Source organism: Coregonus lavaretus (genome assembly GCF_964263955.1).
Source record: "Coregonus lavaretus genome assembly, chromosome: 39".
Classification (NCBI taxonomy): Eukaryota; Metazoa; Chordata; class Actinopteri; order Salmoniformes; family Salmonidae; genus Coregonus; species Coregonus lavaretus.
Genome location: NC_140026.1, coordinates 20,026,583 through 20,052,829, shown reverse-complemented (window position 1 = coordinate 20,052,829; position 26,247 = coordinate 20,026,583). Strand labels below are relative to the sequence as shown.

At 42.7% G+C, this 26,247-nt stretch overlaps 1 protein-coding gene across 1 annotated transcript in view; it reads left to right on the top strand.

Moving 5' to 3' along the window:
* Nucleotides 1-26,247, top strand: part of LOC311112989 (protein phosphatase 3 catalytic subunit alpha-like) — a gene marked incomplete at its 5' end in the record, with an annotated part of 51,309 nt that overhangs the window by 5,094 nt on the left and 19,968 nt on the right. The window contains 6 exons of the mRNA XM_084156113.1: nucleotides 7,341-7,465; nucleotides 7,608-7,719; nucleotides 8,032-8,177; nucleotides 9,705-9,844; nucleotides 14,650-14,727; nucleotides 15,364-15,458. Coding sequence (XP_084012239.1) covers nucleotides 7,341-7,465; nucleotides 7,608-7,719; nucleotides 8,032-8,177; nucleotides 9,705-9,844; nucleotides 14,650-14,727; nucleotides 15,364-15,458 — 696 coding nt within the window. The remainder of the gene's footprint in view (nucleotides 1-7,340; nucleotides 7,466-7,607; nucleotides 7,720-8,031; nucleotides 8,178-9,704; nucleotides 9,845-14,649; nucleotides 14,728-15,363; nucleotides 15,459-26,247) is intronic.

Here is a 26,247-nt window from a genome sequence, read left to right as displayed (position 1 = left end):
CATTGATTTACAGTTAGCATTGCTCACAATGGCGTTATATCATAGGTAACAACGTGCCATACATTCCTGGTCATGAGATTGATCTTAAATCACACACTACAACTGAATAGTCGTAACTTGTTATGGCACAAAGTGTTAGGTTGAGTCGGTGTGAAAAGCCTTTAAAGGTTACTCCGGTATATGAACACAAACTGTCATTGTAGGGTTGTTTCTATTCAAAAGGAGAGGTTTCTATGGTGATGGTGGTCAGCCTTGGCATACAGTGCTGGCTGAGGAAAGCAATAAGCTATGAACGAGAGGGATTTTCATTAATGACATAGATTAGGGGGATCGATGCTGCCTTAACAAATATCTACATTTTTGTAGTAAGTGAGATTGAACATCCACTTTTGCACAGTGAGCTGCTTCTCAGACAGCGTGAATGGACTATTTGAATGGAATGTCATTTGTAACAACATACAGTTGACTCTGGGAGGGAGAGGGAGCACATTAGAAATGATAACCCTTTAAGTCTAAATTCAGAAATTAAACCATTTGCAAAGAGTGGGGAGTTTACGATGCGTATACGGAGGACAGATTCTCTCATCCACGTGTCTCAGGGGGATTGCAACTCGAGCTAATGGCTTTCCTCCAACAAATGATAATTGGAACTGTCTTCAATACATTTTCTATGGGCTTACTCTCTAAGTCTTTAAATGCATGCTTAAAGGCAGACATGCAAACAAACCAGAGGATGGTTTTGATATTCATTGCCAAGGACCCAATTAGTATCAGTTCTATAGCAACTGTGTTTCAGGCAGAGTAGTTTGCTGGCGTTGTCTTTTGCTACTGTGTATCAGTGTCAATTGTTAACATGAATGTTCATGTTGTTTAGCATTTTCTCACTGAAATTTAAGGTTAGAAAAATGGAGAGGGAATTATCGACCAATGTTTGAATAGCACACACACTCAGAATATATATATATTTTTTTTTGTTAAAACCAATCAGGGAATTCTTTGTATAATAATATAAACCATAATTGGCTGATCGTGAAGGTCCTGACGGGCAGCTGGATATGACACTCAACTCAGAGCACTGCACTGCAATGGGTCTACAAAGAAATGACTGGGTTGTTCCTGGCTGGTCTAGGTTCTGTCATCACAGTCCCAGCATGCTTGCTGTCAGTGTGTGGCCAGCAGGTGACAAACATCTGAAGGCCCTGTGGGCTGTGGCTCCTTGGCTCTCCGGGGAGCAGTGGTGAACGGAGTCAGGAGGGCAATGGAAAACCAATCCTATTTAACTGAGTGGCGAATGGAGTGATCATGGAGAGATTGAGTCAGGCCAGTCACAGTGTGGGTCATGTTGGGTTGTTGACTGTAGCGATTGATTGATGGGTGAGGTGGGGATGTGATTAAAGTCAAAGTTGTCACATTAGTGTAAAATAGACCAACGGGAATAAAGGAAGTTAATGCCCCGTCCCTCTGTTATTAAGAAGGAAGGGAGGGAATGGAGTGTACAGTACATGTTCGATACTGCATGTTACCATACAATTGCAGACAAGAACAACACTCTATAGTTGAGATCCAAACAGGCATTGGGATACATTTTGTTCCTCCATAATAGCATAATAATAGCATCATTTTGTCCCTTCATAATAATAATAATAGGAGGCTATGCAAGTGATGTTCCTTTCATAGATTTCAGTTAGTGTTCTATGAATAAAAAGCACAGGGAAGTGACTCATGTCGTAGCGAGACAGACATATTTTATTCTATTAAAGATGCCACCCAGAGTCTGGGAAAGAGGGAAATGTTGGCGCTTCCATAATGTAAATGTTGATAGGAACTATGGCTGAATGACAGCTTTATTGATTCATTTGTCATGTTATCTCATAATACCCCCTCACTAACAATGGGGTATCAATTTACACCTCTCTCCAGTGATGCTTGTAAGAATGAAATGGCCAATTCAAAAGGTTATTGGGTTATTGAAGAACAAGTCCCACACTACTCATATACTGAGTATAAAGCATTTTTGTGATGTAAAACATTAGGGCACTCTAAAATCCACTGGAACAGAAAGCATGTGCACCCTATTTACCCTGTGTTTGATTTGACCTGTGTTTGTTTGTTTGTTGATAGGCATCCTTGCTATATCCCCCTGCATATTACAGTGGTCCTTCTTGGTTTGAGTAGGGTCCAACGTGACAAACATTCTGTGAAGGTGTTGCATTTATCTAAAAAAATAAACATGATCTTGACACAACGTAGAGGTTTGGCAAACTCAAATGTCTTTAATGCTAAGAAATAATGTCAGATTAGGTCACGTTAGTAGGTTAGGACATGGTGATTTGTGGTGCAGGCTAGTCAAAGCAGAACACTATGTGATGCAACACTAAGTCGCTTGGTTTTCATGTTTTATGCACGATGCATGTATTATGAAAGGATACAGGCGAGACAACACCTTTTTGTACCAGTTGGTCCAGGTTCAATTGGCTGGCGACATACAGTACAGAAACAGAAGACACTTCACGCTTGCAAATCCTCTCTAGGAAACATGCTTGGAATTGAAACCTTTCTGTTTGTCAGGTGAGAGAAGCAGTTGCAGCGTGTATTGGAACTGGGTATATATTAACTAATAATTGCCCCCGTAAATAAAAGCTATTGTGCTACTTGGGATCAGAGGGTGGTTTATGGTAATGATAAATGTGATTATGATGTTCATGTTTATGTATTAGGAGGAACACTTTCCCAAAATGCTCTTTTTGTCCTGGGTCCATGTAATTCTTCTTAACATGTGCAGTGAGGGGAAAAAAGTATTTGATCCCCTGCTGATTTTGTACGTTTGCCCACTGACAAAGACATGATCAGTCTATAATTTTAATGGTAGGTTTATTTGAACAGTGAGAGACAGAATAACAACAACAAAATCCAGAAAAACGCATGTCAAAAATGTTAAAAATTGATTTGCATTTTAATGAGGGAAATAAGTATTTGACCCCTCTGCAAAACATGACTTAGTACTTGGTGGCAAAACCCTTGTTGGCAATCACAGAGGTCAGACGTTTCTTGTAGTTGGCCACCAGGTTTGCACACATCTCAGGAGGGATTTTGTCCCACTCCTCTTTGCAGATCTTCTCCAAGTCATTAAGGTTTCGAGCCTGACGTTTGGCAACTCGAACCTTCAGCTCCCTCCACAGATTTTCTATGGGATTAAGGTCTGGAGACTGGCTAGGCCACTCCAGGGCCTTAATGTGCTTCTTCTTGAGCCACTCCTTTGTTGCCTTGGCCATGTGTTTTGGGTCATTGTCATGCTGGAATACCCATCCACGACCCATTTTCAATGCCCTGGCTGAGGGAAGGAGGTTCTCACCCAAGATTTGACGGTACATGGCCCCATCCATCGTCCCTTTGATGCGGTGAAGTTGTCCTGTCCCCTTAGCAGAAAAACACCCCCAAAACATAATGTTTCCACCTCCATGTTTGACGCTCGGGATGGTGTTCTTGGGGTCATAGGCAGCATTCCTCCTCCAAACACGGCGAGTTGAGTTGATGCCAAAGAGCTCGATTTTGGTCTCATCTGACCACAACACTTTCACCCAGTTCTCCTCTGAATCATTCAGATGTTCATTGGCAAACTTCAGACGGCCCTGTATATGTGCTTTCTTGAGCAGAGGGACCTTGCGGGCGCTGCAGGATTTCAGTCCTTCATGGCGTAGTGTGTTACCAATTGTTTTCTTGGTGACTATGGTCCCAGCTGCCTTGAGATCATTGACAAGATCCTCCAGTGTAGTTCTGGGCTGATTCCTCACCGTTCTCATGATCATTGCAACTCCACGAGGTGAGATCTTGCATGGAGCCCCAGGCCGAGGGAGATTGACAGTTCTTTTGTGTTTCTTCCATTTGCGAATAATCGCACCAACTGTTGTCACCTTCTCACCAAGCTGCTTGGCGATAGTCTTGTAGCCCATTCCAGCCTTGTGTAGGTCTACAATCTTGTCCCTGACATCCTTGGAGAGCTCTTTGGTCTTGGCCATGGTGGAGAGTTTGGAATCTGATTGATTGATTGCATCTGTGGACAGGTGTCTTTTTATACAGGTAACAAACAGAGATTAGGAGCACTCCCTTTAAGAGTGTGCTCCTAATCTCAGCTCATTACCTGTATAAAAGACACCTGGGAGCCAGAAATCTTTCTGATTGAGAGGGGGTCAAATACGTATTTCCCTCATTAAAATGCAAATCAATTTATAACATTTTTGACATACGTTTTCTGGATTTTTTTGTTTTTATTCTGTCTCTCACTGTTCAAATAAACCTACCATTAAAATTATAGACTGATCATGTCTTTGTCAGTGGGCAAACGTACAAAATCAGCAGGGGATCAAATACTTTTACATTTTAGTCATTTAGCAGACGCTCTTATCCAGAGCGACTTACAGTTAGTGAATACATATTATTATTATTTTATTTTAATTTTTTTATACTGGCCCCCCGTGGGAATCGAACCCACAACCCTGGCGTTGCAAACACCATGCTCTATCAACTGAGCTACATCCCTGCCGGCCATTCCCTCCCCTACCCTGGACGACGCTGGGCCAATTGTGCGCCGCCCATGAGTCTCCCGGTCGCGGCCGGCTGCGACAGAGCCTGGATTCGAACCAGGATCTCTAGTGGCACAGTTAGCACTGCGATGCAGTGCCTTAGACCACTGCGCCACTCAGGATCTCAAGTAGTGTAGTAAACAACCAACGATTTCTAGACTAAAAGTGGTAAAAGTAGTAGCCTACTCCAGGTAAAAATACACGATCTAGTCCTTTGCCTATATCCTAATATGACTTTGGTGCAGGTCATGTTGTTCTTCACATTAACATCTCTGGTAAACACACACTATATCAAATAAAATCTAAGTTTGTCACATGCACAGGATACAGAAGGTGTAAACGGTACAGTGAAATGGTTACTTGCATAGTAGCAATATCAAAAGCCGAAAGTGTCCAGATATTTTATAAGGACATTTAATCTTAGTAGAAATTCCCTGTCTTAGGTCAGTTAGGATCACCACTTTATTTTAAGAATGTGAAATGTCAGAATAATAATAGAGATAATGATTCATTTCAGCTTTTATTTCTTTCATCACATTCCCAGTGGGTCAGAAGTTTACAGACACTCAATTAGTATTTGGTAGCATTGCCTTTCAATTGTTTAACTTGGGTCAAATGCTTCGGGTAATCTTCCACAAGCTTCCCACAATAAGTTGGGTGAATTTTGGCCCATTCCTCCTGACAGAGCTGGTGTAACTGAGTCAGGTTTGTAGGCCTCCTTGCTCGCACACGCTTTTTCAGTTCTGCCCACACATTTTTTATAGGATTGAGGTCAGGGCTTTGTGATGGCCACTCCAATACCTCGACTTTGTTGTCCTTAAGCCATTTTTCCATAACTTTGGAAGTATGCTTGGGGTCATTGTCCATTTGGAAGACCCATTTGCTACCAAACTTTAACTTCCTGACTGATGTCTTGAAATGTTGCTTCAATATATCCACATCATTTTCCTTCCTCATGATGCCATCTATTTTGTGAAGTGCACCAGTCCCTTCTGCAGCAAAGCACTCCCACAGCATGATGTTGCCACCCCCGTGCTTCACGGTTGGGATGGTGTTCTTTGGCTTGCAAGCTTACCCCTTTTTCCTCCAAACATAACGATGGTCATTATGGCCAAATAGTTATATTTTTGTTTCATCAGACCAGAGGACATTTCTCCAAAAAGTACGATCTTTGTCCCCATGTGCAGTTGCAAACCGTAGTCTGGCTTTTTTATGGCGGTTTTGGAGCAGTGGCTCTTCCTTGCTGAGCAGCCTTTCAGGTTATGTCGATATAGGACTTGTTTTACTGTGGATATAGATACTTTTGTACCTGTTTCCTCCAGCATCTTCACAAGGTTCTTTGCTGTTGTTCTGGGATTGATTTGCACTTTTTGCACCAAAGTACGTTCATCTCTAGGAGACAGAATGCGTCTCCTTCCTGAGCGGTATGATGGCTGCGTGGTCCCATGGTGTTTATACTTGCGTACTATTGTTTGTACAGATGAACGTGGTACCTTCAGGCGTTTGGAAATTGCTCACAAGGATGAACCAGACTTGTGGAGGTCTACAGTTTTTTTTCTGAGGTCTTGGCTGATTTCTTTTGATTTTCCCATGATGTCAAGCAAAGAGGCACTGAGTTTGAAGGTAGGCCTTGAAATACATCCACAGGTACACCTCCAATTGACTCAAATGATGTCAATTAGCCTATCAGAAGCTTCTAAAGCCATGACATCATTTTCTGGAATTTTCCAAGCTGTTTAAGGACACAATCAACTTAGTGTATGTAAACTTCAGACCCACTGGAATTGTGATACAGTGAATTATATGTAAAATAATCTGTCTGTTAATAATTATTGGAAAAAGTACGTGTGTCATGCACAAAGTAGATGTGCTAACCGTCTTGCCAAAAGTATAGTTTTTTTAACAAGAAATTTGTGGAGTGGTTGAAAAACGAGTTTTAATGACTCCAACCTAAGTGTATGTAAACTTCCGACTTCTACTGTATCTAGCTAGCTAGCTAGATACGAATAATTCAAATAATATTTCTATACACATTATACACATAACGTTAGCTAGCGAGCCAGCAAGCTAACGTTCGCTAGCTACAGTAGCTAACGGTACGCTTTAACTTGCAATGAAAACGACTTTCTGACTAAATTAGAAACGTATAATATCTGAAAATGTAGCTAGACTCTTACCCGTATACATGGATGAACGCTTCACGGCAGACTGGAACCATTTAACTCCATTTTGTTTGTAGCTACATCTTGTTTGGTCAGCGTTGTGTCAAGTCACTCCGGTTCACACTGATCGTGCCGTGTGCAGAAAGTAGTCCATCACAACTATCTTTCAAAAAAGCCGCTGTAGAAAGGATTACATACTGAGCAGCTCACGTTATAGACAGAAGTATGCTACATGGCAGACCAATCCAAACTCATCTCCTGGCATGTCCATCCCATATATTATCTTTGCCAATCATGGCTAGCGGGAAGGTTCCTGGCTTTTTCTGTGGCTAAACCAACTAGGCTCGTAATATAACAATTGTATTCGTATTTACAGATGGAATACAAGTTTGTTATTAAGGCACATGAAAGTTCACATGTTCCAGAAGGCATTTCTGCCAAAAAACGCATTTTTGATTTTTTTTAAAAGATGTTCAAATGCATCTCCTGTGAAGTAGTGACGTGCGACATACGCCTAGCTTCCTGAAATGGGTCACATATTAAAGTCAAGAGTTTTCTTTGTTTGTTTCTGATTTCCTTCAATGTGTGTTTCCTGTAGTTTGCGGAGACATCCATGGCCAGTTCTTTGACCTGATGAAGCTGTTTGAAGTAGGAGGGTCACCAGCTAGCACACGCTATCTTTTCTTGGGCGACTACGTCGACAGAGGATATTTCAGTATCGAAGTAAGTGTTTCGCCTGTTCTAAGAACATTAAGTTAAAGAAGGAAGTGGTTGATGCTTTTGCATTTGTACATCTGAAACTACTGTTGGTTGGTCTCTAAAAATATTCTAATTCATTACCAATCTCTTTGTTATTCCCTTCCAGTGTGTGCTGTACTTGTGGGCCTTAAAGATCCTATATCCCAAAACACTATTTTTGCTTCGTGGGAACCACGAATGTAGACATTTAACAGAATATTTCACATTTAAGCAGGAATGTAAGTATGGTTTGAGTTTTTCTTTCAAAAGCATTTTACATTCAACCCAACACACAGAATAGTGCTTCTTGGCATAGCTCTCTCCTTGATATGTATTTACATATCTCAGACTCTGAGCCCGAATACAACAGCAATAGTTCTAACTAAAATACCAAGGGCAGAGTGAAATTATGCTGGAGTTTTTCATGTCCTTTGGAGGTTTTCTGACACATTTTAAAGACTTTCCAACCCATGAACACTGCCCTAGTGTGTAAGAACTAGGGGTGTTTGGCTTGGCAACACTCAGTCCCTGCCCTATTTCCACCCTAACAGGTAGAATTAAGTATTCGGAGCGGGTGTACGATGCGTGTATGGACGCCTTCGACTGCCTCCCCCTGGCCGCCCTTATGAATCAGCAGTTCCTGTGTGTACACGGAGGACTGTCCCCAGAAATCACAAACCTTGACGACATCAGGAAAGTACGTGTCCACCCAAACAACGTTCCCTGCATGACAATGCCATATGCTTGTAATTTGAGCTGACGTTGGTACATTTTGGTACATTTGACATAATCGCTACACTATCATTCAGAATTATCTCCTATTTTACTGTTGATAATGTATTCAATTCATGGATACATTGGATATTGATATTGTACTGTTTCTGTGCTGTATGAATATATTACATGTATGGTTTTAACGAGTCATGTCCAGGTTTCATTAAAAGTATAATGGGTGTTCAGTATAAGTAGGATAATCCATTTTCTCTTGTAACAAACATTCAGGTGGATTTTATTCTAATAGAATGTATCATGTGAAAGGTACTTAAATTATGATACAGATAAGTTTACACAGAGTGTCACGTTCGTTCATGAACAGGACGGACCAAGGCGCAGCGTGATATACGTACATGTTTATTAAATATTAAACAAAACAACAAACGAAACGTGAAGTCCAAGGCAGCGCAACACAACATACCTTAACACGGAACAAGATCCCACAACCCACTAGTGCCAATAGGCTACCTAAATATGGTCCCCAATCAGAGACAACGAGCGACAGCTGCCTCTGATTGGGAACCACACCGGCCAATATAGATCTAGACGATCTAGATCTAAACCTAGAAAATACAACATAGAACATACCACACAGAAAATACACACCCTGACTCAACAAATACGAGTCCCCAGAGTCAGGGCGTGACACCGAGCTTTGTGTAAACCATTTCATTTCTCCTTTTTGCTGTTCAAGAAAATTAAGACTTTACAATTTCCCTTAAGATATTTCCTTTGGAAATATTGACCTTGATATTACAACATGGACTACCTCTCTCTCAATTCGATCTCAAACGATGCCCCAAGCTAACAGGATAGTTACATTCGGGCAGAGTCTGTACCTCTCTGATTAAAAATGTTGAAGAGTCGGATCCTGCCTTCTCTCAAATTCAATAACGACAATTGGATTTTGTGGCTGCAATCAGAGGGTCTCTGTAATCCAATCTGCACTATTGAAGTGTCCATTATGCTACAGTCTATACTTTCTCTGGAGAAATCGATATGGTTTCTCTGAATGACTGTCATTAGCTTTTGGCTGATCACATCAATTTGTACTTTTTCATCCCATTTCTGATGAGGAAGTATTAGTATGGTCAAGATTGAAAATACCTATTCATGTTTCCTACTCATAATAGGCACAAATTGTCATCCAGTCCACATGTTGTGGGTCTCTTTCATTCAAACATGATGTACTGTTGTAAGACAGAGACCCTACCAACAGTTTTGATTTTATCCACAGTTCAATGTAGCAAGACTAATTGTCAAATCAAGATCCGTCTCAAGTCCTTTACAATGACAAAAACAAACCCTTTTCCATAGGTATCACTTCACCAACACCAACCCATTGAGGAAGCTAAACTGACTGAGTTTCCTCATAGATTAGACATTTCCCTGACTGCTTGACATTGTCTTTCCCTGTCTATCCTAACTCTGTGTACCTCTCTCTTTGCAGCTAGACAGATTCAAAGAGCCCCCTGCGTACGGGCCCATGTGTGACCTGCTGTGGTCGGACCCCCTGGAAGACTTTGGGAATGAGAAGAGCCAAGAGCACTTCACACACAACACAGTGAGAGGCTGCTCCTACTTCTACAGGTGGGCCATCAACAGCATCACCTCCTTCACAAGCTGCGTAGTGTGAAAAATGCTGTGAATGTATTCATTTATTCATGTGCACTTTACAGTGCACATTATTAAGGTTGCACTATGTAGAAATCGCTCCACCATTTCCTGGTTGCTAGAATTCTAGTAGTTCGCCTAATTTCAGTTTATGTGACAAAACAAGCAACTATAGTGTAGAGAATCATTGTACCATCTGAAACGCTGTGAAATATATTTTCCATAACCAAAAATATTGTATTTTCAGCTGTTTGAAGCTGGTGTATAAAACCGAAAGTAAAAGTCGCAAAAACGAAAGTTAAGACCGGGAAGCATAGAAATAGCACATATAGAACAGATCTACTGCTTCTTAAACTTGCTTTCAATGCGAATGACAGATCTATGTGAATTTGTTCAGGCCGCCCAAAAAGTTACATATTGCAACTTTAAGAATGTTGTTTTCACGTCAGTGTAGAAATGCTGGTGGAAGTGTGTGTGTGTGTGTTTAGCCATATCCTGCTTTGTTACTATTTACATTTACATTTACATTTAAGTCATTTAGCAGACACTCTTATCCAGAGTGACTTGGATGTATCATACAATGGACTTGACATTGATCTTAGTGCAACACCTCTGGGCTCTACAGTAATATAACCATCCAAATAGAACAGAATACTGGTATCATTGAAGCATCACTGAACCTTCCTTTGCCAAATCCTTCCAATCCAAGTTATTCTGCCAAATGTTCATTTTCATTCAGTCCCCTTCCAACCCCCTCAGTCTTTTTTCTATTGTCTGTATGTACAAATACACACTTTGTGTGGATATGACAGTAACCGTATAACCTGCATTTGTCATCATCCCAGAGAAACTGGCTTCTCTCTTATTACTCTGTCGCAAGTGTTTATGTAACACACATATTAACTCCCCTTAAATAGACCCCAGTCGCAGGCAAAGCAAACAAAGGAAATGCTGGAAGCACGGAGTGAGCTCACTCTGTCCTGAATGTAATGAACAGGGCCACAGTCTTCTCCAAATGTGTATTTTAGTGCTCTAGTGTCCAGTCATTACAGGTGGATAAACGCTCTTTGGCCCTGGCATTCTAGTGGCAAAGCCAGCCTGAAGCAGCCCAAGCAATCAAATGTTGTGTCTCTTTGGGTATGCTACACACTGAGTTGCTGAAATGTTTTTTTGAACATTCTTTATTATTGCATTATATTTTGTATCATGGTCAAAGGGAATTTGCACATTTTTAAAGGTCCTGTGTTCATTTCACACTTATGCTAAACTAAGTGACTAGAGTTAGCGAGTCCAAAGAAAGCCTCAAAGGTGCATGAGTGCATTCTAACACCCAAAGAGCACTATCCAGAATAGACCTTGAGCTTTTGGACGGACATTTTCCAGTTTGTATATTGATATCATTTGAAAAGAGACTGCATATCATCTTTGGTAGAGACTTTACCCATAATACAGGCCTATTTTAAAGTCCTCCTATTTGAGGAGTATACCAGCACAATATTTGCTCTTTGGACCCCAGGAAGACTTGTGGTCTCTAAGGTGTCAGAGAAAGGTGATTCAATAAAGAATAAAGAATGTACACTGGGTGTACAAAACATTTGACTGACTGACCAGGTGAATCCAGGTGAAATATATAATCCCTTATTGATATCACTTGTTAAATCCACTTCAATCAGTGTAGATGTAGGGGAGGAGACAGGTTAAAGAAGGATTTTTAAGTCTTGAGACGATTGAGACATGGATTGTGGATGTGTGCCATTCAGAGGGTGAATGGGCAAGACAAGAGATTTAAGTGCCTTTAAACGGGGTATGGTAGTAGGTGCCAGGCGCACCGGTTTGTGTCAAGAACTACAACGCTGCTGGGTTTTTCATGGTCAACAGTTTCCCGTGTGTATCAGGAATGGTCCACCACCTGAAGGACATCCAGCCAACTTGACACAACTGTGGGAAGCATTGGAGTCAACATGGAACGCTTTCGACACCTTGTAGAGTTCATGCCCCGACAAATTGAGGCTGTTCTGAGGGCATTCAAAATGTTATTTAGGTCAGGGCTGTTGAGTCAGCTGTACTTAGATTTGTAGATGAACCATTTTGCTGTAAATGGTCTCGCTTGACTATCTGCTAGACAACACATGCCCTCTCAGGGAGAGAAATGTCACCCCTGTCACTTGAGAGAGGGTAAGAGAGCCGTGTTTACGCTCTCAGGTTCTGCCAGTGATATTTCTATGGTATGCCCCTACCATCGCAGAGATATCTCTGATATCTGAGTGACAGGGATCAAGTATACTACGTCGAGTAGTATCGACTATCGACAGAGAGACAGTGATTTGACGGTGATAGGCCCTGTTCGAATACCCTTAATGTATCTTTCGTTCCTCTCTTCCTTTAAGTAATCACTAATCAGACATTGCTAGATTGGTTTTAGCAAACTTGCCATTGCTTTCAACAGTTATGGCATGTCAGATCAGTGATTACTTCAGGGAAGCGAGGAATAAAGGATGCATTTTAAGAGTATATGAACAGAGCCCTAGTCAATTGCTGTTGTAGTATAAACAGCATTTCAAACAGGATGGTACAGTAAAACTCTGTTCTAGGTTAGCTGTTTCCTCCTGAACCTCTATCCCAACAGCCCCCTGTGTCTTCTTGGCTTGGCTTACATTCCTCTGTGGCCTTTGGGCTGCATTCCAAGTGGCACTCTATTCCCTACATAGTGCACTACTTTTGGTCAGGAGTAGTGCACTGTGTAGGGAATAGAGTGCCATTTTGGACATAGCCTTGTTGTTTTTCCCTGTGTCGTCGGTTGGATCTGCCTGCAGGGCTCATTATAATTGGCAGCATACTGGCATGCTGTGTTTATGGGCCAGCTTCAAGCTCCAGACTGAAATGAGAACAATTCACCAATCTGAGAGAAAAGACTCCGTTTGGTGCCTTTTCCTGGCTTCTGGGAACTGTGTCTTACCCCAGCACCATAGGCCCCCTCATAACTGTTTTACAGACTACTGAAGCATGAAATTGCACATGAATACAGGTCCCATCTTTTCAAGCCTAGCAGACACTGTGCTGTGTGGTCAACTGTTTTTGAGTAGCCTAAACAGGGAATTTCATGGTATTTTAGATGCTTTATGAAAATAGCCCTGGAATGGATTTTGGCTGTTGAAATGATGCACAGAGAATGCTGTCAGATTTGAAGTAGACGGGATGTGCATTTGTTTGTTTATTGTCAGGGACAAACTGTTGGATGGATCTCATCTGTGCTCCATCCCAGAACAGATGGCAAATGCTTTCAGCACAAAATGTATTTAGTCTTCTGAGCAATACCTACAGTAACAACAGCATCTGCTGAACAGTGACAGGTGCATGAAAATAAATAAATAATAATAATAATGATTTAAGATGGATATTAGATACTTTTGATTTTCCTCGAAGCAATGCTATTACACCATAAAGAAACCACAAACACTTTGGTTATGTTCGTCTGTCAGTTGTACCTAGACCTATTTCTAGCTGTAAGTCCACCTTGAGTGACAAAGCAAAGCAAGCCCCGCAGCTGAGAAGCCTGAAGTGTAAATGTGCCCCTCAAAGCAGATCCTCTTACCTGTCTAACAAGGAAATGCAAATTGAGACATATTTGTTTACTTTTAGTCAAGTGAGAGGATACTGTACCTGTTCTCTTGTCTACTTTCTATTCTGGATATTAACTGGAGGAGGAGAACAATGGATGTTACGAGTTGGTCCCGAAGTGCAAGGCCATCTACCTATCGCACAAAGCAGTGAGCTACCCTTTAGCTCCAAAAGCTTTCACCAATGGAGACCCACATTGATTAAAGAGCACAACCATTGTTAGATTAATTAGCAATATCCAGAAACAAACACTTGAGTTTAGCCTTCAGCCCTGCACTTAATTATCAAACTCCCACATGCGTCACATTATTTCCAAATGACAGCTGAAGTGTCGTTTTGACAATGTGAAAATGGTTGCTTGTTGTGACCTAGAATTAAATAAACATGAGTAGGTTCCACAGTGAGTTTGGTTCTTTGAACAATTTGTACACAGTCTGAGGATATTGCATATTTAACCTTGGATGTCCTTTCATGTTTTATCAGGTTCATTGAATAGCCTTCTAAAGTTGTTGTGGTCAGGAGTTATGAAAGGATTTTGACCTATTGTGTTTCCCCAAGGTCTGTAAGTTCATGTGCACTCACTTACTAAATGCTCCTTCTCCAGGAGTTGATTTAGGAATGTTTTCAACGTAACTGGCTTTAAGGGGTTTGTTGGCTGGTTGGCTAGTGGGACTTGGGCCTACCTCACTGAGTGCAAAATAACATTTTGGGTTCTTTGGGAATGAAAGGTTATGGCATGGAAAATCCAGAAACTTTACTAAACTATAATTGCTGGCAGTTTATTTTGGCCACCTCAATCTCAGACTGATCAGAGCCGCATGAGTATGCAAAAGCTACACGCGCACACACACACTGAATACTTATAGAAACCACAAGGCTGAGATTTTACGCTGGATCCTTTGTTTGCCCTTTCCGATGGTTACATGATGAAGATACCTGCTATTAAAATACATTTGAATGAATATCTGTTTTAAGTGTCAACCCACTGGGCACACACTGGTTGAATCAACGTTGTTTCCACATCATTTTAATGACATTACGTTGAACCAACGTGGAATAGAAGTTGATTTGATGTCTGTGCCCAGTGGGAAAGAAATCTAACCACTGCCTTTTGATCAAATTAGACCCGTTAATCAAGCATGTGTCATCTTGTCTTTCAACAGCTACCCCGCTGTCTGCGACTTTCTACAACACAATAACTTATTATCGGTCATTCGAGCCCATGAAGCACAGGACGCTGGGTAAGTGCCCTCTTTTTGCCCACGGCTAACTGCTACAGCCATTCACCTTGGACAACTATGTCGCTCGAGCATACCCAGGAAACATTTGAACCTGTGCTTGCAAAGAAATGGTGTTGAATTCAACGTTATTGAGTTTGTACCATGACACCCTTGGTAGCAAGCATGTCAAAATGTTGGAGAAAACGGCTGATGAGGCAGAGGATCCGCCTCAAACTGACAGAAGGCGTGTCACCCTGTTACTGCTCATTCACGCAGACTGTCTGGCCCACTCAAAGAGCAAAAACAGCTTGACGTACTAGTCAGCCTTAGGCACAGCTCTAGGATCAGATAACCCTGCCCAAATCGATGTCATTGTTCCTCAGGCCATCGTGGACTTAATTTACATGCATACGATAATAATGTGTTACATTCACTGTACATAATCTAGCAGACGCTTTTATCCCGAACAGTTATGCGTGCTTACATTTTACATACAGGTGGTCCTGGGAATCGAACCCACTATCCTGGCATTGCAAGCGCCATGCTCTACCAACTGAGCTACAGAGGACCACACTGTGCTGCAGAGGACCACAAGTACAGTATTAGGTAGTGTTCTTGTAATGGTGATATTAATGATGATGCTGTCTCTCCATCTAGGTACCGCATGTACAGGAAGAGCCAGACGACAGGGTTTCCTTCTCTCATCACCATCTTCTCAGCACCCAACTACCTAGACGTCTACAACAACAAAGGCAAGCACAGAGTGAACCGTACTCATTACCTCATTCATTCGTTCGTTTATTTGTTATGGATCATGCACCACTTGCAAGTGGAGGCTGGTGGGAGGGACTATAAGAGGACGGGCTCATTGTAATGGCTGGAAAGGAATCAATGGAACGGAGTCAAACATGTGGTTTCCATATGTTTGATGTGTTTAATACCGTTCCGTTTATAACATTCCAGCCATTACAATGAGCCCGTCCTCCTATAGCTTCTCCCACCAGCCTCCTCTGTTGTATGCTGCCCTAGAGTTAGCCTTGGACGGTCAGGCTTCGCTCAGTCAATGAGATAAGATTTGGAAGGATGGCCTCGCGAGACAACCCGACTCTATTGAACTAGTTTACGGTTGAAGTTGTCAGGCATGGACATACATACATCACCACAGTAAATCAAATCACATCAATCTCTATTTAAAGTGCATTTTAAATCACAACATATTTTACAGTGAAACAAAATTGAAGGAGATAAAAGAGAAAACAGTACAGAGAATCCACAATTGAATCATACTGTACTTGACACACAGTGTGATCAGATCAAACGTATGCTCCCTCTACATAAAGAGAGAGAGAAAGGGAGAGCGAGAGAAAGGGAGAGAGCGAAGGAGAGAGAGAAAGGGAGAGAGAGAAAGAGAAAGGGAGAGAGCGAAGGAGAGCGAGAAAGGGAGAGAGAGAGAGAAAGGGAGAGAGAGAGAGAGAAAGGGAGAGAGAGAGAGAGAGAAAGGGAGAGAGAGAGAGAGAAGGAGAGAGAGAGAAAGGGAGAGAGCGAAGGAGAGAGAGAGAGAAAGGGAGAGAGCGAAGGAGAGAGAGAGAAAGGGAGAGAGCGAAAGGGAGAGAGAGAGAGAGAAAGGGAGAGAGAGAGAGAAGGAGAGAGAGAGAAAGGGAGAGAGCGAAGGAGAGAGAGAGAAAGGGAGAGAGCGAAGGAGAGAGAGAGAAAGGGAGAGAGCGAAAGGGAGAGAGCAGGCGCACACAGTGCCGTGGTTCCAAAACTTTTCACGCGTCTCTTGGGTTGGTTTGGATGGGATGGACTGGCTGCGGTCCATTTGGCATGCAGTGTCCCAGCACACTCTGGAGGAGGTTGGACACACAGACAGACCTTTATGAAGTGAGTCAGCACAAAAAGTCCCAGAGCGACTCTTTTTGTCCAATAGGTGCACAACAGGGGAGAGAAAGGGAGCAAAAGGGAGAAGGGAAATGGGGCTGTTTTTGACACACAGACTCATGGGGGAAATGTTTCGCGTAGATGTGAATTGGGTCGAAGCCGGTGATGAGTTTCCTTGAGGGCGTGTATCAGGATGTTATGAAGTAGGATTTACTGAAAGGACATCTACAGAAGGAGAGCGGTTTGGAGTTTTTTTGTGAGCCTTACAATGGCCGATGTTTACAGCCCCATCCAGGTTGTTGTGTTTTTGCTTTGATGTTCCCTAATCTCAGCCCACCTTGATATCTGATCCCAGCTTTGCTAACTCAAAGGTAAAGAGCTTTAAATAGCCGACCTTGTGAAGCACATTCAGGAACGCAGGCCATTACTCAGCCCCAGCTCCAGCACAACTAGATCCCCCCCATCCCACTGTAGTTTTATTGTGCGTTTAACACCGGTTGCATATTTCCTCAGAGTTTTAATGGTTAAAAAGGGCACTCAGGTGATGTAGTTTTCTAGGATTCTTTTCTATTCTCTTGAAACAACATGGGATGCTTCACCCTATAGTCCTTTCTAACTAAATAGTTAAGAGGAGTACATTATATAATTTGTTATTTCTGTGAAGAACCGCCCAATGAGGCATATAATATGATTCGAATGGGGCAGGGCGCCCAATTGAAATGCAAGTGACCGTAATAGATTGAACTTCTCTCGTCTTGGACCGGGATCTCGGTTGCAAGTGCCGCGGTCTCGTGATTGATGGCCAATCGATGGCAGCTGTAAATCTAAAAGCAGCCCGTCAGCTAAGCCCGTCAATCTTTGCAGGGAGGGGGGGTTGCCAGAATCAGATTAACCAGCCTCCTCCAAATCAGTCTGCGGTCACTGTAACCCCCATCTGGCAACCCTTACAAAGTCAGGAAACCCCCAGCCGGTGGTCTCGCAGGCAAATAAATCAAAACCAAAACACAAAGGCCATCATTGCCAAGTCAACATAATGTAATGGCCAAATAACTCATTTTTTTAAAGGATTAGATCAATCGTGGAATCAGATGCTTCCATCACTGAGACAAGGGGCTACTCTACAGGGTCTCCTGTCAGGGGTCATGTTGTATTTGGTCACATAGGCTGGAGCTGAATGGTCACTCAGGCCAATGTGTTCTCCGTCCCTCTTCCCCCCTCTCTCTCACTGATCTGTAAACATGAAAACTGGCTGCTGCAACACAATATGGGGGCAATTTTTGTCGTTGGTGTCAGACAGCTTGGGTTTCTCCAGTCAAGAAGAGGGGGAATGACACCGCTCCCCAAAGGTCTATTTCGGAGCGACGGAGGATTGTCACGTAGTGAAACGAGAACTGAGGGGTTCTCCCCCTCGGAGACGCTAGCTCCTCATACCCCAGAATCCCCTTGTCACTTGAATTCCCAAGGCATGTGACTAGGGACTTAGTCTCCATTCCCGTCTGGGATTTGGGAGGTGGAGTTTGGTTTTATTTGAAGAGAAGAGGGTTAAAGCTACTGTGGTGTGATACTGTTGTGATGTAAGATATGCTTGTGGCAGCTATTTATACTTATATAGTACAGTTTATCAGACCTGGGCTCATATGAATCTATCTTGTTGAATGCTATATTGGCTAGCTGCTCAACTAAAACCACCCAGCTCAACAAGACCCTTCACTGGGCCTGCCTCTTGGACAGTAATTACGCATATCCAAACATGGCACATACAGTATCAGACATTTACCTGATTTTCCCGTCATATGTTGTTACTTGAGTTTAGACAGTTGGAAATGTGACTGGGAGACAGATGGGAATAGATGGACGATTTTAAAGTGTCAGATTGGGGATTTAGGCATGGGTGGTGCGAAGTTGGCTGTGTTGATTACCAGGTCAAACTTCAGCACAAACATTTAGCCTACCTGCCTCCAAGACAGTCACATATTTCCCCCTCTCTCCTGTTATTCACTGATATAATGAAAATCGAGATGGAGATGGATGGAAATGTGCTGTTGCTCTAGAGAGGGCTGGCTCAGAGATATGGCAGAGGTCAGAGTTCAGACTCGGTTTCCTGTGGGGTTGGCATGTGGCCGCGGGATCATAAGAGGGGTGCTGAGCGTGGAGTAAATAGCAGGATGGCATTCCCGGGGCAGGAATGACTACAGTGAACAAGGGAACTTTTCCGCCTCGTCACAGACGACAGCGTGGGGACCTTCTCTGGTAATTCTCCAGGGATTCCCCCCCCCCCCCCTCCAGTCAGAGGAAGTCTGAGCAGAACGGTACCTCTGTTCTGTTTTCCTCTATGGATTTCTGGTTGGGTAGCTGAATGGGAATCTTGGCAAGAGAGCACCAGTTAACCAATAAACATTACAAGTCCGTCATTATCATTTAGTTACCGTCCTTCTGTGATTTACCTGATTTCTTAGAACTGCAGTTATGACCAAGACCTCAATTATTGATCAATGACTGTGCTGTGTAGCCTACTGTATTGTCCCACTGCAACAGTGATTTGATATGGCAAAAAAATATAGAAACTGGATCAAATATGTGTGGGATGATGAATTCATATACGTCAACTGTTTCCCTCCTCTATTCCTTGTCTACAGCTGTTATATGAGTGGAATACAGAGACAGTTAGATAGAAGATTGTTAAAAGTAGAGTAGGGCAGTCAGCCTGACAGACAGACAGTGGAGGAAGCATTAAGCCAGAGGAGGTAGGAAGGAACCTCATCCCTCCAGACAGAGGGGATCAGAGAGCCGTCCTCGTTAAGAAGGGAGGAAAACCCTTCTCAGCCAGCACTCGTCTGTGAATAATGTATGAGAGGGCAGACAGGCGGGCGTCGGCCTGGCATGACCGTAGTTGTGGGTATTCGTGTTAGAGCAACCCCACGGATGGTCTGGTCTTCCCCCAAGAAGCACTACAGTAGTAGTTTGCGTTACTAGTGCAACAGAGACACTGGGTGGTCATCTGAGGAACTGCAACAAGACTTCAATTAGTTATAAAATATATATTGTAATTTGTGAGTGTTTAATTTAATTTATTAAAAGCAAGTTAGTTAACATATAAGTTATGAATATGTGGTCCCTTCAGGAATCAAACCCAGAACGCTGGTGTTGCAAACAACAACCAATTGGTTGATTGGTAATTACGTAAGAGGGAAAAGTATGTTTATATGCCACTAACTGCATAGATACACTATATATACAAAAGTATGTGGACACCCGTTCAAATTAGTGGATTCAGCTATTTCAGCCACACCCATTGCTGACAGGTGTATAAAATCGAGCACACCGCCATGCAATCTCCATAGACAAACATTGGCAGTAGAATGGTGTCGTGACGTGCCATTCATTATTGTGATGACTATTATTTATCGAATAATTACCTACTATGTTTAATTGTTACTAGATTAAATTAATCATGTAACAATTAACTCATTAGGAATTTGGGGCACCACAGGAAAAGTTGTTTAACGAGTTACCGTTTCCCGAATTAACTCTAAAGATATCTAGATATCTCTTATCATTTAACAGTCATTTATTAATAATTTACCTCATATCAGTCTCATTCTGAAAGTCGTAGGCTCTTTAAGTCTGCATGAACCCGGGTCATACTGATCATTCCGTACCACACAAATGTATTTACTTATTTATTTACTAACTAATTAATTAAAAATGATAACACAAGATACAAACACGTACACAGTATAGGTAGGGATTAGAAACTTAATGCAATGAAAACGGGTCCCTAGCGGACTAACACAATATGACACTTGTTACAAAAGATGGCGAGTTAAAGAGAGAGAGAGAAAACACTTGGATACACATGGACCCTAATATTGTGCCCAGAACTGCCGCCCGTTTGGTAAGAAGTAATGCATGTATTTAAGTGTTTGTCTTCATTGTCTCCGTTATACCCAGGCCTTCGTGGGAAGGGTAGATTTGGGCCTTCTCTTTTCGGATGGCCTTTTAGATGTAAGGCTCAGCTGTAAGGCTCAGATTGTCCACAAGAGGTCACAATGTACTTCTTCTTAGTCGTCTGTTTACTTTCACTCGTTCTGGAAGTGGTCTTCTGAGGACGGCTAATCAGCCGTGTCGATGATCCCCTATGGGGTGATGAAAGCAGTGTAGTAGACGATGGTTTGAAGAGAGTAACAGGATGGTCCCACTTAAATTCACCTTCTTAGATACAGTACTTAGAACAGCTACTCAGCCGTAACATTGATTGTTAGTGGAGGCAACTTTGTCGTCTTCACCTCGTGTTGATTTTCAGGGTCGGGACCAATATGGACAACAGCTGCAGCTTGAGGTCCGTCTAGTCTGATCTGATAATTCTTATCTCAGTCTTTTATGCACTCTGGTAAAGAGGGGCATTTCCGTCATACTGACACGCTCTCTGAGCTCCCTCGTGCGTGGCTAGTTACGAGGCAAAAGTATTATTATCACTATGATTTTGTTAGAAAGCTAAAATCACATTCCTATCTTCACGAAAACATTGTCTTCCTCCTTGATATTTTCTACCCAAGGTAAAGGATGTAACCCTGATATACACAGTGTAAAAGCTCTTCAAGTCACAATGTTTTCGTTATAACGCCTTTATACCATTTTTAATAACATCACAAAATAGACGTTAATTTTCTATATTCCATTTCTCATCATTCCCAACGTTTGGATGTTGAAGTTTTTGGGCGGCAAAAGTCTCTGAAACAAAGGACATTCCTTTCACCATACTAGAGGGCCAGAGATAGATTATCCGATCTCTAATTTATGGCAGTATTAAGGTGTCAAGACCGGCACAGCCCCCCCTGTAGGAAAGAGGGTCTGGTTGTTGTCGGCCATTTGCCAAGCTGATATGAGGCCTTTGATCCTCACCCAGGGAGAGACAATGGCCTTACTGAAGAGCTCAGTGACTTTCAACGTGGCACCATCATAGGATACCACCTTTCCAACAAGTCAGTTTGTCACATTTCCGCCCTGCTAGAGCTGCCCTGGTCAACTGTAAGTGCTGCAACGCCAGGGTTGTGGGTTCGATTCCCACGGGGTGCCAGTAATTTAAAAAAATAAAAAATAAATGCACTCACTAACTGTAAGTCGCTCTGGATAAGAGCGTCTGCTAAATTACTAAAATGTAAAATGTAGACAATTCTGTGCTTCCAACTTTGTGGCAACAGTTTGGGGAAGGCCCTTTCCTGTTTCAGCATGACAATGCCCCCGTGCACAAAGCGAGGTCCATACAGAAATGGTTTGTCGAGATCGGTGTGGAAGAACTTGACTGGCCTGCACAGAGCCCTGACCTCAACCCCATCGAACACCTTTGGTATGAATTGGAACGGCGAATGCGAGCCAGGCCTAATCGCCCAACATCAGTGCCCGACCTCACTAATGCTCTTGTGGCTGACTGGAAGCAAGTCCCCGCAGCAATGTTCCAACATCTAATGGAAAGCCTTCCCATAAAGGGGGAGGCTGTTATAGCAGCAAAGGGGGGACCAACTCCATATTAATGCCCATGATTTTGGAATGAGCTGTTCGACGAGCAGGTGTCCACATACTTTTGGTCATGTAGTGTACTACAATGCAAGTGGATTTGTGCTTTCAGAGTTTGTGTGTGTATCTAAGAGAAGGCACAGTAGCTCATAACAATAATTGTTGATACTGAAGGCTGCACCGCTTGCTTGCTCCCCCACCCGCCCGCTTGTCTCACCACTACCACGCAACCCCTCATCAAGCCCAGTGAATGTTAGTCTCCGTCTGGCTGTAGCTGTACAGACTCATAACTGGCATGCTGCGTTTGATGACTTGCTATTCTCAAACCAGGAGACGCACTGAGGCAGGAAAGTCCCCCACCGGGACCCAACCTCGGTGTCAGCTTTCCCCCCTCCGAATCAGGGCCACATTGGCTGGGTGTTGGGGGTGGAGGTGGGAGGGAGAGCAGAGGGCTGTATAAAGGGGATGAGGCAACAGTGTCTGTCTGTGTGGTTCCCTGGCCTGTTGCAATGTGATAACATACTTTGTCTTATTTAGACAGACTAGGTCCCGGTTCCCCAACTGGTGGCCCGCGGGTGGTTTTATTTGGTCCCCCAAGTTTTCAGAGCAAAGAAATAATAATAGACAGTACCAGTCAAAAGTTTGGACACACCTACTCATTCCAGGGTTTTTCTATATTTGTACTATTTTCTACATTGTAGAATAATAGTGAAGACATCAAAACTATGAAATAACACATATGGAATCATGTAGTAACCAAAAAAGTGTTAAACAAATATATTTTATATTTGAGATCTAAAATAGCCACCCTTTGCCTTGATGACAGCTTTGCACACTCTTGGCATTCTCTCAAACAGCTTCACCTGGAATGCTTTTCCAACAGTCTTGAAGGAGTTCCCCACATATGCTGAGCACTTGTTGGCTGCTTTTCGGAATCATGTAGTAACCAAAAAAGCGTTAAACAAATCAAAATATATTTTATATTTGAGATTCTTCAAAGGAGCCACCCTTTGCCTTGATGACAGCTTTGCACACTCTTGGGTAGCATCGCTGCACAGCTATTTTCAGGTCTCTCCAGAGATGTTCGATCGGGTTCAAGTCCGGGCTCTGGCTGGGCCACTCAAGGACATTCAGAGACTTGTCCCAAAGCCACTCCTGCGTTGTCTTGGCTGTGTGATTAGGGTCGTTGTCCTGTTGGAAGGTGAACCTTCGCCCCCAGTCTGAGGTCCTGAGCGCTCTGGAGCAGGTTTTCATCAATGATCTCTCTGTACTTTGCTCCGTTAATCTTTCCCTCGATCCTGACTGGTCTCCCAGTCCCTGCCGCTGAAAAACATCCCCACAGCATGATACTGCCATCACCATGCTTCACCGTAGGGATGATGCCAAGTTTCCTCCAGACCTGACACTTGGCATTCAGGCCAAAGAATTCAATCTTGGTTTCATCAGACCAGAGAATCTTGTTTCTCATGGTCTGAGAGTCTTTAGGTGCCTTTTGGCAAACTCCAAGCGGGCTGTCATGTGCCTTTTTCTGAGGAGTGGTTTCCGTCTGGCCACTCTACCATAAAGGCCTAATTGGTGGAGTGCTACAGAGATGGTTGTCCTTCTGGAAGGTTCTCCCATCTCCACAGAGGAACTCTGGAGCTCTGTCAGAGTGACTTTTGGGTTCTTGGTCACCTCCCTGACCAAGGCCCTTCTCCCCCGATTGCTCAGTTTGGCCGGGCAGCCGGCTCTAGGAAGAGTCTTGGTGGTTCCAAACTTCTTCCATTTAAGAAGGATGGAGGCCACTGTGTTCTTGGGGACCTTCAATGCTGCAGAAATGTTTTGGTACCCTTCCCCAGGTCTGTGCCTCGATACAATCCTGTCTCGGAGCTCTACAGACAATTCCTTCAACCTCATGGCTTGGTTTTTGCTCTGACATGCACTGTCAACTGTGGGACCTTATATAGACAGGTGTGTGCCTTTCCAAATCATGTCCAATCAATTGAATTTACCACAGGTGGACTTCAATTAAATTGTAGAAACATCTCAAGGTTGATCAATGGAAACAGGATGCACCTAAGCTCAATTTTGAGTCTCATAACAAAGGGTCTGAATACTTATGTAAATAAGGTATTTCTGTTTTTAATTTTTTATAAATTTGCAAACATTTCTCGAAACCTGTTTCAGCTTTGTCATTATGAGGTATTGTGTGTAGATTGATGAGGATTTTTTTTTTTAAATCTATTTTAGAATAAGGATGTAATGTAACAAATTTTGCAAATGAATACTTTCCGTTTGGGCTTGTTACCGTCAATTTGCAGTCTACAAATTATTTTTAATTATGTTCCGGCCTCCCGACCATCCGCTCAAGAGAAAAAGCCTGTGGCTGAATCTAGTTGATGATCCCTGGACTAGGTCATTGGCTCAGGGTCAGATCCTAGTGGAACCGCCATGTGAGCCAATATAGCAAAGTGTCATATAGTTTGTTAAGTCATACATACCATAATGTATTTGGAAATGGTTTTTCATCATCATTCTAAAACGTCCATCAGAATCTATAGATTTTTCATGATACAAAAAACGATTGGATTTGCTGGTCCGTGATTATACTGTATGTTGTTCTCACATACACAGTCTAAGGTTTCAACTTGTTCTTGATACAGCCTCAGTTTCTGACTCCATCTCTGGTACGTTGCAATTGCCTCCCAGAGAATTCAGCATTTTCCACTGATTCAAATATGTCATGCGTGTTGGCACAGAAAAAGCTTTATGTATGCACGTTCTTATGGACCTCTGGAGCGGTATTGTATACTGTGGATAATGTGGTCAACCAAACCACTCCTCCTGGTTCCCCAATAAACTATTTCCCTTTGTTTTATCTAATGTGGAACTTAAAAGTAGATTTGCTGTGTTTCGCCAAATTTTTCTGCCCCAACTTTTCCTATCAACATGCCAATATGGATCTCCAATCTGTCTCTGTCTCCCTCTTCTCTCTCCAATCGCCTCTCTCCCTGTCTCTTTATCTCACTCTCAATTTCACCCTCTCCATCCATCCCTCACCAGAAATGTATGTTTTCTCACTAAGGAATGGAGGCGATCAGTCCATCAAGCCCATATGCTGTTTAAATCCCTGTAAATGATGCTGGGACTGTAGTGGTGGGGGCTTGGAATCAATGTGAAAGAACATTCTGGAAGCGCAGAGGATGGGTTTAAAAGGCCAGCTGTGTAGAACAGGCGCATGGTGCAGACTCTTGATATTTTCACTTAATACAGCTGTTTTAATTGCTAGGTAGAACGTCCCTCATGGTGTAAAACGTACAGGTGTTGGGGGGTTTTATGAGCTGGATTTTCGGTTTTATGGACAGTTTTATAATGCACACTATGGATGTTTTAGAATAGAAGGCACTCTAAATGCATTCATAGTACTTTGTACAACGGTGATTTGATCAATGTGTTACAGTAGATATTGGGGTAACACTTTACTTAACGCATCCAGGTATAATTCATTATGATGCAGTTATAATGCATTGTTAGCCTTGTCATGAACATGTACAGTATTACCCCATTATAATGTCTTGGAATAATCTCATAATGATCCGGACAAAAATAACAGTAAGTTTGAGACCCTTGGAAACGATGCATAGAGAGACATAACATACTATAAGCCTTGTTATAAAACATTATAAAGGCTCATACATGCTTAAAGTAAGTTATAATGCATTATACCTGGATGCGTTTGATTGTCAGATGTCTCATAAACACACCCCCTCTCTTCATGGGGCTGTTCAGGAGGATGTCATCTCTCGTGGACAGACTACGTAAACATAAACGGTACCGTAGCATCTGTCAACAGACTGTGGGATCCAAAGACTAACGAGTAATTTTGTTCCGGTGTGCAGATTTTATCACGGGTCATTTGGACAAATCACGATTTTGCAGGTTTTAGCATCTTTCGGAAGGGGAGGGGACATTTGGCCCATAGACTTGCCCGTAAATTGCAAAGAGAGAGGGTGGAGTTCCTCGTTCCAGTTCCGCTCCTCGTTCTAGCATCTCTTCTAACACGTCCTGCCCCAGAACTGAATCGAGCATCTGACCAAAGAGATTTTAGTTCTGGGTTAACCGAGATTAAGGAGGATGTAACTTTACAGAAAGAAATGTGTAATGTAGAAC